Source organism: Mustela nivalis (assembly GCF_964662115.1).
Source record: "Mustela nivalis genome assembly, chromosome: 4".
NCBI lineage: Eukaryota > Metazoa > Chordata > Mammalia > Carnivora > Mustelidae > Mustela > Mustela nivalis.
The window spans coordinates 6,559,349-6,576,964 of record NC_139023.1 but is presented as its reverse complement, the minus strand read 5'-3'; the positions used below and the strand labels follow the sequence as shown (position 1 = coordinate 6,576,964).

At 47.1% G+C, this 17,616-nt stretch overlaps 1 protein-coding gene across 1 annotated transcript in view; it reads right to left on the bottom strand.

Moving 5' to 3' along the window:
• Positions 1-17,616, bottom strand: part of SCARB2 (scavenger receptor class B member 2) — a 70,942-nt gene that overhangs the window by 31,351 nt on the left and 21,975 nt on the right. The window contains exons 3-4 of the mRNA XM_082727002.1: positions 5,570-5,717; positions 4,160-4,348 (exon numbers count right to left, since the gene is read on the bottom strand). Coding sequence (XP_082583128.1) covers positions 4,160-4,348; positions 5,570-5,717 — 337 coding nt within the window. The remainder of the gene's footprint in view (positions 1-4,159; positions 4,349-5,569; positions 5,718-17,616) is intronic.

Sequence of the window (17,616 nt, the reverse complement as noted above, 5' to 3'; positions counted from 1 at the left end):
TTATGATAAGTGAATTATATCTTATATATAATTGTGTGCGCAAGTCCAAGGCCAAATTATACTTCAGTTCCAACAGAAGAAAGTGGCATTAATGTAGCCCCTTTTCCAAGTAAGCTTTCTTTACCTGCACATTCTCTCCAAGTCACATTTTTTTAAAAAAAGTTTTGTTTATTTATTTGAGAGAGAGAGAGGGTGCACAGCAGAGGGAGTGGCAGAGGGAGAGGGAGAAGCAGGCTCCCAGCTGACCAGGGATCCCGATACGGGCTCTATCCCAGGACCCTGAGATCATGACCTGAGCCAAAGGCAGACGCTTAACCCACTGAGCCACCCAGGCGCCCTGCCCCCCCCCCCCACTTTTTTACTTAACATATTTCCCCTGTTATCAGAAGTTCTTCAGAGGTATAATTTAATGACTCCACAACATTACGTAGAAATAGTTATTCTATTATTGGATATTTAATTTTGAATTTTTTTGCTACCACAAATAATATTGTATGAATATCTTTATGCTTAAAAGCACTGTCAGTACTTTTGTTTTCTACACAGACCCATAGAAATAAAATCACTAGAGAAAAGAGCACCAACATGTTTAAGCCTTTTGATACATTTTATCAAGTTGTTCAAGGTCAGCCTGTTAGAAGGTGGTGGAAATAGCAGAGTCAATCAGTTTACATTCCCCAAGTAGCTTTTGTTAAACTCCACTAATTAGATGAACCCCAAAAGAACAAGGTTTCTTATCTCCTTTTGCATCTCTCTATTCCCTGAGGTTGAATCCTTTTCTCACATCATTCAACTCTGCCTTAAAAAAATTCAGACCCTTTGTGAATTCTCTTCTCGTGTGTTTTGCCTACTTTGGTTCTTGTTTCCATCATTTAACATAATTGCACCAACTATGCCAATGTATCAACTCGGTCCACCTCCATAATGGTAACCTCGTGCTCCCCACATGAAGCTTCAAGTGACTTTAAGATATGAGGGAAAGGACATTTTAGGGAGAGCACTGGGAACATTATACCAACTTAGAGAAAATTCAAATACTCTGTGTAAAAAAGGCTGAATGACCAATTTTATAAAAAACGGAATGGATGCTGATTCCTCAAGTCCTTCACTTAACTCAGATAGGGGCTAAGCAAAGTAGAAAAGCATTTAAATGTTTCACAGAAATTCAGAAAGGGTTCTCCCCAGCTGTTTTCTTCCTGAGAGTCAGACACTGCATGAGAATGCTTGTCTCTTGCTGGAACGTTTGTTCTTTGAGGACAAGCAGGAATAAAGAGGTTTTATGTTGTCCTGGCACGGATGTGCGCTGGGTGCAAGGAACATATTACTGCGGGAGACGGAGGGGGGCCCTGAGCTAGGACCACCGCTGTCCTACCACGACTGTAACGGAAGCTTGACCCCCACCCCCACCCCCGAAGGACGGGCTGGATGGGCTGGCCTCTCAAAGGCACTTTCTGACAACTAGAATTTTATACACCCCAGAACCCACCTCCAGTGAGAGGTGTGTGTGCGCTCTAATGCCAAGAACAGAGATGCCCTAAAATCAATGGGTAAAACCATGCTGATTGGCCCTGCAAAACGCAGCGTGAGCATCTGATATTTAACCTGGTCCTTCTCCGAAGCTCTGTGCCAATGTCTGCGTCACTTCTCCTGCTCGTCCTCGGACCCCAGTCCCTCTCCAGTAATCGTCTCTGGCTATCTCGTCACGAGAGTCTGGAGGAAGAACGCTCAATGGCCTGGTACATCCAAGGGGAAGGCTCCCACAAGACCACCAGGAGTCAGGAAAGATTTCGGCCAGGCTCAGGCAGGGGCAAAAGAGTGGGTGCCGAGGGCGGTGTGCCTCCCCCGACGCAGCCTGTCCCTGTCTTCGGATGGATGGTGGCGCAGGTGTGAACTCCCGTGCTATTGGCTGAAGATCAATATTTGACCAGAGCAGATGACAAACCGACCAGAGACACTGCCTTTTCCCCAACACCACCGCAGGTAGTGTCTCTGGGGCCCAAATGGAAAGATTCAGCGGTCACTCAGACGAATTCAGGGTCCTCTCTGGAGCCAGTCGTGGGGGGAAAGGACCACGACTCCTACAATGCCTACCGTGATTTGTAGTTTTGGAAGCATTTTTATGGACTTCGCACTTAACCTTGCAAAACAGCTTTGGAACCATGGACACTGTGAGCCTTAAGTCACACGTGATGAAACCAAGATTCAGAAGTAGCCCCCCAGTTATGAAGTGAAAAAGCCAGAACGTCAATCCAGGCCCTCTGTTTGCAGGTCTCATGCTCTGTTCCTGGCTCTGTTCCCACGCCACATACGAATCTACCTGAGCAATGGGACAGGGCTTTTCTCCAGCGGGGCCCTGTGAGCGTACAGTGGCGTCTGCAAGGAGTGGCAAAGGGCAAGCACAGAGAAAGGAAGGAAGGAAGAAATACATAAAACAACACATCCTTGCCTCGGGAAAGCAAAAAATGCCAATTTCTTTTTCTTTTCTTTCTTTTTTTTTAATTTGACAGATCACAAGTAGGCAGAGAGGCAGGCAGAGAGAGGAGGAGGCAGGCTCCCTGCTAAGCATAGAGCCCCATGCGGGACTCGATCCCAGGACCCTGAGATCATGACCTGAGCCGAAGGCAGAGGCTTTAACCACTGGGCCACCCAGGCGCCCCCCAAAATGCCAATTTCTTAACAAGTCCATAAACGCGGGTTACATTTTAAAGAGATACAGAAGGATCTTAGTTTTAAGTCTGATGAAGTCAATGATATAAAAACATAAAAAGGAGGCTATACGATGGAAAGTTGCCTAAAAAATACTGAGGTCTTAGGGACAGGATCTACCTGGCAGGTGGACGGAAGTCACTGGGACCCAGAGGGCCTTAAGGAAAGCTTTGTTGGACCACGTGGGTGGCTCAGTCAGCTAAGCACCTACGGGTCTCTTGATCTGGGGTCAGGCATGATATCAGGTTGTGAGCTCTGAGCCCTGAGTCGGGCTCTGTGCTGGGCATGGAGACTGTTTGCGTTTCTCTCTTTCCTTGGAAGTTCTCCTCAAGTTTTTTCAAGAAGGGAGGTCCACCACAGTTTAAGAAGAAATTGGTGCTTCCTCTGGTCTTACGGAAGCTGGGCTCCTGTCAGATGCAGTCTTCTAGGGAGCATTTATCAAGCTCACCCAGAGTGAAGGATTCAGGCTCAGCCCAGCCCTAGTCCCAGGACCCCCAACTCTTACATAAATCAGGTTAAAAACTCTTTTACTATTTTGTTTGGATGGTGTCCAAGTTTTGTATACCCTTGACGGCACAGGGGCCGTATTATCAGCCTTTGCCACAGACAAGGAGGAACATGCTAGAAGATGACGGGAGAAGAGTGAGGTTCTTGAGTAGAGAGAACCAGGGAATAACCACAAACTTAAAGATGAGGAAACGCGTCACAGTCTCAGACCTGCCCCTTCATCTAACTCTTTCTTCTTAAGTTTGTCATTCCCAGCCTCTCACTCTCCGTTTCACACAGGCTTTTGTTTTTGATTTTTATTGGGATTTTTTTTTGGTGGAGGGAAGACGGATTTTCAAAATTCCTTTGAACTGAAATGCATCTGAGACTCGGGCAGCAATAACATATGCTCTGAACAGTAAGTACCTGAAACCTGAACTTTTTTTTTTTTTTAATTTCAAGTCAAAGTGAATAAAACCTGCCAGGAACCACACAAAATTCCTCTGAGGAGCCCAAGAAATCACGGATGCGCGACACAGGTTCAGATCATCCAGACTCTGGGGAACGGCCTGTCTGAAAACGTAGCGCGGGGCCACCACCCCTCGCGGATCGCACGTCCCGGTGTCGTTCCTTGTCCCTGTCAGGCGACGCAGGGGCTCGGTGGGGACTTGGGCCCATCACTGAATTCCTGACACTTGGAGAGACCCGCCTGAGCAGGGGCACAGTCAGTCCGTGCGTTTTCCGTAACTGCTCGTTCATGCCGGTGCTGGAAGCAGGTTGGAATCGTGGGGGAAGCATTTTTCCCCCTAAAAATCAAATACGGTCTTATTTTTCACCAACTCTGCACGACCTCTGGGATGCCAGGTCGCCTCCGGGAAGGAGCCCAGGGCGCAGACGCACCCGGCGCGCCGTGCCCCTCGCCCCACACCGGCCCAGTAAAGAGGTCTGGAAAGAAACATGGACTTACCCCATAGTAGAGGCCAAAATAGGGCGAGATCTCGGGCTTGAAGACGTTGATGAGGGACAGGATCTCGTCCTTGTAGCCCCAGAGCAGCTCGTGCACCGTGTGGGTCACGAAGAGCGTCTGCTGGTAGGCCCGGAGCAGGGCCTCGATCAGCTCCCGCAGGAAGCGGAGCTGCGCCCACTCCATGGCGGTCTGGGGGGCACAGGCGGGTTCAGGGCGCAGAGCCCTCGCCCTCCCCCTTCCCCCGCCCCTCCCCCTCCCCTGCCCCGGCCCCTCCGTCCCCCATCCCCCAACCCCCATCCCCCTTCCCCCCCACAGCCCCTCCCCCTCCCCATCCCCCCTTCCCCCCATCCCCTCCCCCTCCCCCCGCAGCCCCCCCTCCGACGGCCCCTCCCTCCGGCACAGAGGGCCGGAAGCGTCACAGTCGATGCTGAGACGGAACAGCCGCAAAGTCAGGCAGAAAGAGCCTCCCCGGCTGCGTGTGCAAGAGGCTGCGTGTGCAAGAACAAGCCGCTTCGGGTCCTGTCCCTTCTGGGCACGGCGGACAGTGAGTGTGAGCTCCGCCCGCCCGCCCGCAGGGGCTCGGCCCCCTCCGCGCCGGGGACGGAGAGACGCGTGTAGCCGCGCCACCATCTCCGGCCACGAGGTGGCGCCGCCGCCCCCTGAGCCGGACCCGCCGCCGACGCAGCCGGACGGGGTCAAATCCAGGCTCTGGTCCTGTCTGGGTCCTGGGTCCGCCCTGAGTGCCGGGCGCCACCCAGGCCTCGAGTGCGAGCGCCAGAGGGGGCTGCCGGAGGGAACAGGGAAGTGGTCCCCTGGGTCTCCTGCATCTTTCTCAGACGGGCTGGTCCCTGTAAGGTCGCCAGGGAAACCCTGCCGGGCCGCACTCCGCCCTCTCTCTGCTGTTTATTAAGGGGGGAAAGTCAGTATATATTTGGGGAATTTAAAAAATCTAAGATCGAAACCTAAACTAAGCAGTGGCATGCCAATTCTGTGGCTCGACCTTCCGAACCAAAACAAGGGGCACGTACATCTTTAAAAAATTATTCACCCTCTGCCCCCCCAATCCCTATTTTTAAAAATCCGTATTTATCTGCACAAGAGCTGATCCTGAACACACAGCAAGAAGCTGGGCCGGGGGAGTCCTAAGATGTGCACTATGTCACCCCTTGAAAAGATCTTGTCTTTGGAGCATTGAAAACAGCTTTGAGATTATGTCACCATTTGAAAAAGTCTGGAAAAAGTCTCAGTTGAACTCTAAGGAAGGGAAGTGTAAAAATGTATTTATATTTTTACAGACACTTATTTTTAACATAACTTCAAAACTCTTAAATGTAAAAACGTAACAGCCTTAACTGGGCTTTTTCCTTGCTTCTCAAAGCCACAATAATGATACCAAAAATGCTTACTTACCACCGCGGGAATATTTAACGTTCTAATTAAGTCAACTTTAGGGTCTCCAACAGATTGATTTCGTTCAAAAACGTAGGCCTTGTTGCTAACGGCAGAAATCGTTGTTCCATTATCTCCAAATTGAATATCTGCTTTGTTTCTAAGTTCCCTAAAAGAAAGAAGAGGATTCTGTTTGAAATCGGTACCACTGTAAAAAGCAATTTTTGACCTTTCTTTTAATATCAAAGTTTTTTCCAACACAACATTCCCACTATCATCATTACGGAGAGAGCCTGCAGGTAAGGACCCCGTAAAGGCTGGAGACTAAAGTAGAATGTGGGGAATGCAGGAAGGAAATGAGGCCTCGGACAGTCTTCTCAAAACACCCCTTTTCATTCTTTTCCCCTACAACGGGGGTGGCGGGGCGCGATGGTCCAGGGTCCCCTCACCAGGAAATCAAGGCCGATGAACTCTCTCCTGTGTTATAGTTTGCGCCCAAAAAATTTTCAAAATTTTCAATTCACAGATTCAGTCTGAATTTCAACTTATTTTCCAAAGTCTTTTTTATTTCTAACTTGAATTCAGTTGAAAATTCATTGAACAAAATAAATGCCCAAGGCTTACTTAAATTAGAGGAGATGGCTCCTGTTTTTGGTACATGGTTCAAGTTCATGCCCCGATGAGTATTAGGAAGTTCACAGGAAGTGCCTGGAGCCAGCACCTCACTAGGGCTGTGTGTGTGTGTGTGTGTGTGTGTGTGTGTGGCACTTGCCTCGCATGCAAAATAGAACAGGCACCAGAACACAACACTACAATATGAGGGTAAATCATATTGTAATGCATATTTTAAAAATCCAAATTAATGCAAAAACATTCATGATGAGCAAAATACCCAAATTCCAAATAAAAACAGGATCCAATAAATTTGTTCATCCAGTGAATGAATGCTAGTCCTGGCCCTGCTTGGTCCATAGCCGGTGCTCACTGAATTCCAGTCTCTGCTGCTTCTCTCCCTCTGCTGCTTGCCTTGTCTTATTCTGGTTCCATCAAGGGCTGCGCTGTCTGACCCCACAGCCACGGGTCTCCTAAGCCCTTGAACTGTGGCTAATTGGAACTGAGACGTGTTGTGAGGGTAAAAGACACACCAGATTTCCAAAACAGCATCAAAAAAGGAGTGTAAAATCTCTCCTGAATTGTTTTATATTGATTACCTGCTTTGAAATGATACTCCTTTAAATACAGTGGGTAAAATAAAAATATATTATTCATATTAATTGTACCTGTTTCTTTTTGCTTTGTCTTCAGATGTAGCTACAGGAAAAATCTTAAATTAAGTATGTGGTTCACATTTTATTTCTATTGGACACAGCTAATCAATAAGAGTTTATAATTCTGACAAAGGTACAAAGGTTACCCCCCAACTCCTCCCAGGCCTTTCCTGACCACGGCCACACCCCTGAATGCTGCAGAGCAGAAGGGACCACGTCTTTGGCACTAAACTGCTTAGCGACATCTAGATTGTGGCAGGACTCATCTTGATGCCTCAGGGTAGACTAAGGAACCTTGTATATCTCAGTTCCTAGAATTTAAGATAAAAATAGACAAGAAGCAAATAACAAACATAAATACAGAGATACATTAAAATAGATGTCTTTGCTCTTATCATAAAGCACCAAGCTATGCTCAATAAATAAATATCAGACCCTGCGCGGCTCCTTCAAGGGTTTGACCACACGATTTCATCTGATTTTATTCAGCCCTTATGACAACGCTGTGTCCCAGATGAGCTAAGCGGCTTTGTCCCACTGTTACAGACGGGGACACAGAGCACAGACAGGCATTAGGGAAGTCCGACCTTGAACCCAAGTCTTCTAACTCACACGTGGGGCTCTTCCTGCCACACATCATGTGGCCTCCCTTAACAGGTGCTTTTTAAGTATCTGCGGGCTGAAACCCACGAATGCCTCTAACAAATGCTGAACAGGAGAAATTACACGCCCTTGCAGGTACGAGGGAAGAGTAGAGACCCTGACAGCGGCCGTATGTGGCAGCCAGCCTCGTGGGGCCGGCCAGCAGTCAGCCGCAGACCAGCCGGCTGACGCCCATTCATTTCCTGCTCTTCCGCTCAGAGCCTGTTCTCCTTCCTCTCCTGCACTTGGCCGTGGTGAGGGACCCGAGCTCGACCAGTTCCATTCCCTCGGCCTCTGATTCTGAGGACAGAGCCCCGAGATGGAAACCCCAGTGGCCCAGAGCCTCCTTCAGGGAGGTGAGGGGGGACAGCCTTCTCTAGGGGACAGGTTTTGTACTTGCGGCCCGGACTCCACGGTGGCCTCGCTGACCGCTAAGGAAAACAGGAAAAGTAACTCCAGGATGAACACCAGCTCGCACTCCGAGAAAGGCGGGCGGGGAGTCGGCCCCCCGAGGCGCAGAAGCCCAGGGACGAACTCTGCCAAGTTTTCAGTTGAATGATGAAAACTGATAATCTCACAAAAGCTTTTAATATATTTTTCACTGAAGCCAGATGTCACAAAATTAGAGGCCAGAATAATTCCAAGCCTGGAGCCTGCTTCATGGATGTTTGTTTATATTCACTGACTCTGAAGATGGCTTTTTGAATGTTTTCTTTATTGTTTACTCTATAAAAACCTAGTATTTTAACGATTTTATTTATTTATTTATTTGACAGAGATCACAAGCAGGCAGAGAGGCAGGCAGAGAGAGAAGAGGAAGCAGGCTCCCTGCTAAGCAGAGAGCCCGATGTGGGGTCTCGATCCCAGGACCTGGGATCATGACCTGAGCCGAAGGCAGAGGCCTTAACCCACTGTGTTACCCAGGTGCCCCAGAAGCTAACATTTTAAAGGGAAATTGAGCATAGAGGTTCCAATCACTTTAGGCCCTCGGTAACTTTAACTTGGTTTCTCAATACATTTCAAAAGGTCAAAGCCAAGGGTTCCCAGACCACAGAGATACTTAATTCCCTTGGCAGGCACGGAGGGACCATGTCAGGTCACTCACAGCAAACTCCATGACTTCCCCAGCCACCAGCCACCCTGAGGCATGACTGACATACGGCCCTGTGTTGTAACTGGAAGAGGACAGTGCCATTAGCGGTCAGAAGGGGCCTCGCACTCTGCAGTGGCCGCGGGAGGGATGCTGAGGGGCCTTGCTCTCTTAGAACAGCGACTGCTGGAGGAAATCCAAAATCTTTCCCCTCCCAAGCCTCTTATCTGGCCCCTTGGGAGGCCGCCGTGGAAGGAGGGGAATTTTAACAATATTAGCAACAAGTCGGGTTACCCATTCTCGCCCACGGCTCCTCCACAACAGTCCGCCGCCAGCAGGGCGGTCTCCTGGGGAACAGCAGACCGAGAGCAAGAAGGGAGAGATGACCGCTCTACAGATCCAAGAACACTAAAGAAACTTCCAGAAATAGAGACAAGAGTTAAAAAAAAAAAAAAAAAAAAGGCAAAGCAAATCTTATGCCTACACAATTAATTAATTAAGGAACTGTACTTGAAGAGCCTCATACTTAGTAGATGCTAATAAATCTTACTGATGTTCAAGGCTCCTGGACATCACAGGCTCAGATTATGTCTTACTGTTTTGTTTTTTTAAAGATTTTATTTATTTATTGTTTTTTAAAGATTTTATTTATTTTATTTGACAGAAAGAGAGAGAGAGAGAGTGCGCGCGAGCACAAGAAGGGAGAAACGGCCGAGGGAGAAAGTAGAAGGTTCCTCAGTGAGCAGGGAGCCCGGTGTGGGCGGGGCCGGGACCCTGGGATCCTGACCTGAGTGGAAGGTAGACTGTGAAGGGACTGAGCCACCCAGGCGCCCCTGGCTTACTGTTTTTTAGTCACAGTGATGGCCCTGGACATTAATAAAAGGTTGAGTTATACACCGTGAACTACTTCAACAGGCAGGTAAATACGAAACTGATTTCAGAGATAGTTAATTTAAAATCATTTTTGGTTAAAACAGAATTCTTACTTTATGGGGTGCCTGGGTGGCTCAGTTGTTAAGCGTCTGCCTTCGGCTCGGGTCGTGATCCCAGGGTCCTGGGATGGAGCCCCAGGTCAGCCTCCTGCTCAGCAGGAAGCCTGCTTCTCCCTCTCCCATTCCCCCTGCTTCTGTTCCCTCTCTCACTGTGTCTGTCTCTGTCAAGTAAATAAATAAAATCTTAAAAAAGCAAACAAAACAAAACAGAGTTCTAACTTTTAAAACAAAAAAGTTTTTAAACTCCTGATGATTAAACAAAATCTCACCATCCCGGAAGGCGAACAATAGCCTGAGATAAGGAAACCAGAAGGAATGACTCGATGTAGCGAGAAAATGAACATCAGGGCAATCTCTAATTCCTCCGAGATGCTGGATAAATCAGCTCCGGGCGAGACTATGTAACCCTCATCTTTAGCCATTAGGTTCTCCACTGGTCCGCGCGCTCTGCTGAGAATTAGTGGAAAGTCACGAGCCCGCCGGGCACAGCGTGGGTGGGGAGCTGCCTGCCGGGCCTGCCTTTGACCCTGGCTTCCTCAGTTACAAGCTCTGTGACTCAGAAATTACTTCTTGATTCTGTGCCTCAGTTTCCTCATCTGTAAAATGGAGACAATAACATGCTTTCCTTGGACGACCGCTGTGAGCATGAAATCCACGGAAGTTTGTGATCCAGTTCGAATGTGTCTGGCACATCCTAAGTGTTTAGGATGCGCTAGTTACCAATATCACGTGCAAGCAGGCTTGAGCAGAGCTCTTGAGATGGAGAGACGCAAAGATCTTGCTCCTGTTTGCAAGAACCCCACAGCACAGCCCGCAAGGACAGCCATTCCAACACCATTTTGCCTGTGGAAAGTGCTGGTGACGCTGACTCAAGGTGCTAGGCAGCTACCCCGAGGAGGGAGGGATGGCCGCTGGCATGGGAGTCCTGAGGTCAGCATCTTGCCGGAGCAGGTTCTGGAAGGGGGAGGCTTCTCCCAGGGGGAGAGGAGAGGGGCTTCCAATTTGAGGCAGAGAGAGGGCGAGGGTGGGCAGCACAGCGTGAAGGAGGGTGTGTTTCCTACACGGAGCTGGGAGAAAACTGTGGTCCTAAGGAGGAGGATGCTTTAAGAGAAGCTTTAAGAAGAGCCTGCAGCTCCGGGCCAGCCGGGCCGAACAGCCACGTCAGAGAAGAAGTCAAGTCACAGAGTGGACAGGATGCCAAGGAAAAGAGGGCAGAGCCACGGGAATGGCCCGAAGGCAAGGCGGGGTGCTGTAGGGGCTCCGAACGGACGTGCCACTTGGACGATTATTTGCACTGAAAACAATCAAGGCCCAATCCACTCAGGAAGAAACTCTGGCCTCCCGCTAACGGCCTAAACGAGTTTAGAGAGAGGACCTGCTCCAGAAGACAGCCATCGCCACGGATTCACACTAGAATATGAACTAGGCAGGGCAGACAGGGAGAAGTCAAGGCCTGTTTGATCAAAGTCTTCGATATCCCGTTGTTTCTGAGTGGCCATGTAAACCTTCCACCAAAAATTCACTTTTCTTCCTCTTTCTGCAAAGTGCGTTCCTTCCTTTGGAAGGCCCGGACTCCCCTCCTCTTCTTAGTTCAGGATGACACACGGACCTCACTTTGCCTCACTGTCTTCGGAATCTCAAGCTTACATGGATTTCTCAAGGGCATATAATTAAATTTGATTTTCTCCTATTAATCTTTGTCTCATGTCAATTGAATTCGTAGACCAGCTAGAAGAACCTTGAAGGGTAGAAGAATATTGTCCATCCCCAACAACGCGGAGTAGCACCTGTATTGAACTTTCTGTTATCACTGCCCAGTCAACCAAGGGAAAGACGGAAAAACCTAGAGCCCAAAGCAGAATGTTGAGGAAAACCTGGGGCGGGGGGGACAGTCATCAGGGAAAACACCACCTGCATTTGTTGGGGGTGTGCAAGAAACAGCTTCACTCCTGAAGATGGAAGTGGTCCCCCAACCTTGAAGTGTTCCCCAGACCCAACTGTCTCCTACAGGTTAAGTCAGCCAGGACTGCCATGTGCCTCCAAAAAAGTGATAAGTACCCGGCCACCACCTTTTGTACAAGATAAGAAAGAGGAGAGGCGCAGGAGGCATCACTTTCTATTCTGCTTACTTTCAAGCAGTTAAAAATTAAGAACAAAAAACTAATTTATCTAAAGTCACTTCTGTTTCTATCCTGAGGGGGGTGGGGAATATGATATCAAGGAAGAGTCTGAGTCAGGTTTAGAGAAAGAGATAAGTATTCTCTTGTAATGAGCAATAACTATGACACTTCTCAATTTTCTATCATCTCTTTGGCATTTAAAAAAAAAAAAGTGTATACAGCTGGCCTTGGAGATAACTAAAGGACCAAAGGGCTAACAGGACAGAACTCAAAAGTTTAAATAAAGTTCCTACCTTTGCTAAATTGTAAGGAGATAATTAGATCCCTAAGAACTTCAATGTAAAACAAGAGAATTATAAGAAAATACACTTGAATCCCAAATCTTTGAAGGGAATAGGACTTTTAAAGCTCAGATATGGGGAGAATGGTCATTTTGTGTCATAACCAAATAATGGAATGACAGTTGATCTACATGACCAAGAAGGGAATGGATAAGTAAAGTGCGATAATATATTCCTTCTAGCTCCGGAAGATCATCAACATGAAAATGTATCTGTATAAAGGCTGAACCCAACACGTTGAGTTAACACATGCTTGCCCGTTCTACCCTAAGGAAATGCCAGTCAACCAGACTGATTTAGGAGGTGGTTTTGCAGAAGCTGAATCGTTACCAGTAAGAATAGCGAAGACTGACTGGAACAAATGGGGAAGAATTCTTGGAGCCGGGCAGAAAGGACCGGGAGTGAACGAAAGTAAACTCTGGGATGACATACCCTGAGACCCCCCCCCCCCGCCCCACTTATCATGCTCCTGCTGTCATTTAATGAACATGTAGCCCAAGAAAAGAAGAGACATGATTCCTGAATGCACACACATGCTGAGAAAGGAGGACACTCTCTTCCCCCCATATCCAATCAGCACATTCCACTCAATGTATACACCTCACGACATCCTGACCCCTTGTCCTTAAATACGTGCAACCCAAGCCCTTTGGGGAGGCAGACTTGAGGCCTGGCCTCTCCTTGTCTCTTCGTTTGGATGCCTCTCCGATAAACGCCTTCCTTGCACATTCCTCGTCTGGGGGACTGGCTTTCCTGCACGCTGGGCATGTGAACTTGGGTTCAGTTACATGACAAAGACAGAACATGGAGAAACACCTATGATGTAATACAAAGTGAACAGAATATACATATAATGTATATATACGTGCATATCATATATAGATATATTGTTTGATAACCACATAAAAGTCGAACTCACCCACGGAAAAATGACTGACAAGATACCCACTAGAATGTTAGCATTGGTTATCTCTGAGACAGCGGAGCCATGGATAGTAGCAATTTGTCTTATCATCCTTATTCCATTTTCAAGTTTATCTTTACTGCTTATATACGTTACTTTTATAATAATGTGAAACCCAATGAAAGAATGCTCTTTAAAATAAAGCCAGGGGGCCAGAAGGGGGAGCTCTCACACCTTACCGACTTGTCCTCAGGTGCAGCCCAGGACCACAACAGTTTCTCCTGCCCTTGGACAAGCTCAGCTAGTGAGAAAGAGAACACTTTCTCCTTGCCCAGGAACACGCTCACTGGATGACTAGAGGACCACAACTCAGCCAACAAGAAACCCTGAATTCTCATTTTCCCCACAGCCCTCCCAACTTCCTCCTTTTCTCTGTGAAGTAACGTTCTTCTCTTCTGATCTCCAGACTCGCCTATGGCTCCCTACGGCTACATGTGCTGAACCGTAATTCCTCCGCTATTCCTGAGGAAAACCATTTTGTGGTAAAATAACTGACTGTTCTACGTTTATGGTCAACAATATAAAATACAGTTTATACCTTTTAAAGGTAATGCTACACATGATATTATATATGTTGGTTACTTCATAATCCAGTACTGCTTAAGGGTCCATGAATAATAAAATGAATAATGAAATAATAAATGAATGATTAATAATGAAAAATAAAAATACACATACGAGATATTTGTTCCTCACATCTTTCCCTTTCCTATCAAGACAGTAACATGAGCCTAAAAAAGAAATTAATCCAAACCACAAAACTAGGAAACTCAAATGGGAGCTATTTTAAAAGGGTATTGTAAATTTAGCAAATATGTCTTAAAAATATGACCGTCAGTTGAAAGAGTCCTTGGACAAGTGGATTTTTCTCTTTAATTCTTGATATGCTAAATAGTTGCCCCAAAAGAAAAAAAAAATCTGACAAAATGAAAAAAATCTCAAGAAGCTCACAGAAGCCAATGAAAATACCATAAGTTGGATATTCGTTTTAGGAAAATGTATCAGTTAAGCGACAGAACCATGAGGCCAGTTTGGTTTGGGCTAACAGGCCCGTCCAGGGCTGCTCAGCCCACAGCTCCATACACATGTAAATAATGCCCTACATTCCTTAAACCGGACTGACGGGTTTTTAGGGTGGAACCACCATCATCTTTTTCCAGAAACAGGAATATCCTGAACTTAACAGTGTGTGAAAGTTTGAGGAAACGTGCCACGATAAATCGATAAATCGTTTTGTCAAATTAATCAGGCCCCCTGCAGCTCCGCGTGCAGTGGCCTTTTCCCCTTCTCAGAGATTTCCCACCACCAAGATCAACCCACACTGACCAGCGACCAGCGGGAGGCCCGCAGGCCCTCCCCTTCCCTTGCCCCAGGCCCCTGTGGACCCAATCATATCAGCTGACTCAGCTGGTTGGGAGCCCATGGAACCCCCAAGCACTGGGGCAGGAGGTACTGGAATGTTCTGTCTGTGGAAACAATAGCATCATTAAAGCCTGAGTGATCCACTAGATCAGATCCACTAGCTGACTGCAGAGGGCTCACTAGAAGGGCCGCAATTGTCGCTAAAAAGTCACGTTTTTCTACAAACTCCAGCTCAGGACCCACTTGCCCCTGCCAGAAACGCTGGGCGGTCCATACCTACCGTGCATGTGAGCGGCTGCTCTGAACAAAGGCGTTCATTTTCAAGACCCTGTTCCTCTCCTGCCCCCATGTTTGGCCCCGGGCTTCCCTAAGTCTGTAGCTCCAGCCGCGCTACCCGCGCTCTGTGGATTTCAACCACTCCTTCTCCTGTGTCCCTGCGCATTTAAGCCACCGCTGAGGATGTTTCATTCACTTGTTTCAAAATATTCACCAGCCACTGGATGTCCCAGGATGAAAGACTTGACTTCTGCCCCTCCTGGAGCTTTCCACGGATGGGGAAGAAAGATTCATAACTGACTGTTAAAACGCCTCTAGTCCGTTTGTAACAGACACACATACCAGGGAGGGCTTGTCCAAAGTCAGGGAAAGGTTCAGGCAGAGGCACCATTTGAGCAGAGAAAGGCAGTGGTGAGTTCCTTCTTTTTTTCTTTTTTTAAAGAGTTTATTTATTTATTTGTCAGAGAGCGCACAGGTGCACGCCAAAGGCGGGGAGCAGCCGCAGAGGGGGAAGCAGGCGCCCCTGTGAGCAGGGAGCCGGATGCTAGCGGGACGCGATCGCAGAACCCTGGCGTCAAGACCCAGCTGAAGGCAGACACAACCGACTGAGCCACCAGGCGTCCTGGTGAATTCATTCCTGCCTGAGGGACCAGCGCGTAAGAGCAGAGTCCTGCGTCTGAGGACCAACAGCCCACGGGAACACAGCTGAACTGCGCTGTCCCACACGGCGGCCACCAGCCCCACGTGGCTGCGTCACACACTTGAAACCCGGCTGGTCCAAAATGAGATGTGTTATGGATTTCAAAGACTCAGTATTAAAAAAAAAAAAAAAAAAAGGGATGTAAAGTACTTCCTTAATAATTCTGGATAGTGATTACATGTCAAAAGGACATTCTTTGGGATGGTAGTGAGGTAAATAAAATATTAAAATTAATTTCACCTTTTTAAAATGGGACACCTAGAACATTTTCAACTACGTATGTGGCTTATCGTACATTTCTGTGGGATAGCTCTGGTCAGAGTATCAAAGCCTAGGTTGAGAGTACCAAAAAAATAACTTGAAATTAAAATAAAACAAAGAAGCTAGACATCGGAAAGGAGCCAGATTGCTCAGGCTTGGAATATCACAGAGGAAGAGTCACTAGAGCCCTGAGCAGGGAAGGGCAGGAAGCGTCAGATCTCCCTTTGGGGAATCGTTCTGGCAGCGGAACAGAAGAGAAACCAAGGCAGGGAGAAAAACCGGAAGAAGGGAATACGAGGCAATCACTGAGTAACCTACCCGCTTTTCCAAAAAACTGAATCTGCTCTCAGGTCTTTAATCTGTGCCACTGCCCATTGGCCTCCGGGGCAGTCCCCTTTCTCAGATAAGGTTTTTACATCCAGAGACTAAAATACTCAGGACTACAAAGAAAACTGATTACCAAAATACAGGTATCATTTAAAAAACCTGTGATACGGTAATTACATGCTTCCATACTGACACTTTAAATTAGATGTAGTCATAAGTCTAAATATTACTGTAATTTTGAAGTATTTCTGAGAATGCACAGTATCTTGAGCAACAGCTACCACGAGACACACAGTATCTGTTTCCACTGGTGATGAAGCCACGGGTCGGGCTCACATCGCTGTGGTTTGCTGCCTACATTTATACTCAAAGGACATTCTAAATTTTAGTGAGTGGTTATTGAAGACAAATCATAATTTTTTCCCCACCTAAGTCACATACCACTTTCTCTTTTTTTTTTATATTTTATTTATTTATTTGACAGATAGAGATCACAAGTAGGCAGAGAGGCGGGGAGGGGGGGGCAGGCTCCCTGCCAAGCAGAGAGCCCATGTGGGGCTCGATCCCAGGACCCTGAGATCATGACCTGAGCCGAAGGCAGAGGCTTTAACCCACGCACCCCACAGACCACTTTCAGTTCTAACCACGGACCCCTTAGGGACCTGTGGATCCGGGGTTAACAAGCCCTAGCAAGATGTTCCTGGGCTTTTGTTAGGAGTAAGTCTTGGCCCATCTAAAAGGGGAAATGGTGGGAGTTGGGTAACAGACACTGCTTTACTTCTAGGACTTATCTATCCCCGTGACCACATCTACAACAGCACATTAGATCAGCAGACCCAACGGCCTGGAAGACATTTTAATGGAATATTGGTATTTTTCTGGGTTATGATTGGAGTACATCTCTTTTTCTCAGATGAAGATCTGGACCATAGGAACAGGTCCAGGAGCCCCCGAAGGCAAATGTTTTTCTTAGTTCTCAGGTGACTTCATTATTACATAGAGGCAGTCTCGCTCTGCCCAAAAAAATTTAGTGAAAAAACAAGAAGAGCAAAAAGACAAATATTGAACGGTTCCATTCATACACGGTACGTAAGGCAGTCCAAGGCACAGAAACAGAGGAGAATGGTGGCTACTGGGAGCTCGCGGGTGGGGGAGGGGAGTCGCTTAATGGTTACAGTTTCAGAGGTTGCAGGACGGAAAAAGTTCTAGAGATTTCTTGAACAACAATGTAAAAACACACTTAACACTACTGACCTGTACACTTAAAAATGGTTACGCATTTTATATTGCTTTCTTTTAATCGCAATAGAAAATGGTTAAAATTGCAAAACGAGAAAACAGCTAAACAGGACATTCAGATCCTAATTCTAGTTCAACTTCTAATTATCCCTCAGCAGGGCAGCCACAAACACAGACCAGCTCTACCTAGTGCATAGTTTTGGAGGCATTAAACCCATACAGAACTTTGCTTTTAGGAGTGAAGACCCAAGTATTTATTTAAAATTCCTTTATATGGCAGCAGGGTTCATCTTTACAAATCTGGATATTGGTTTATACAGACTAAAACAGTCCGCTAAGATGAGTAATAATACCAAACAATTAGCACTAAGTATGTGCTAGGCATTAATCTAAGCACTTCTTAAATACTGACTCGTTGGCTCATTTAATCCCTATAACAATCCTGTCCTATTATTATCTCCAGGTAAGGAAACAGAGGCACAAAAA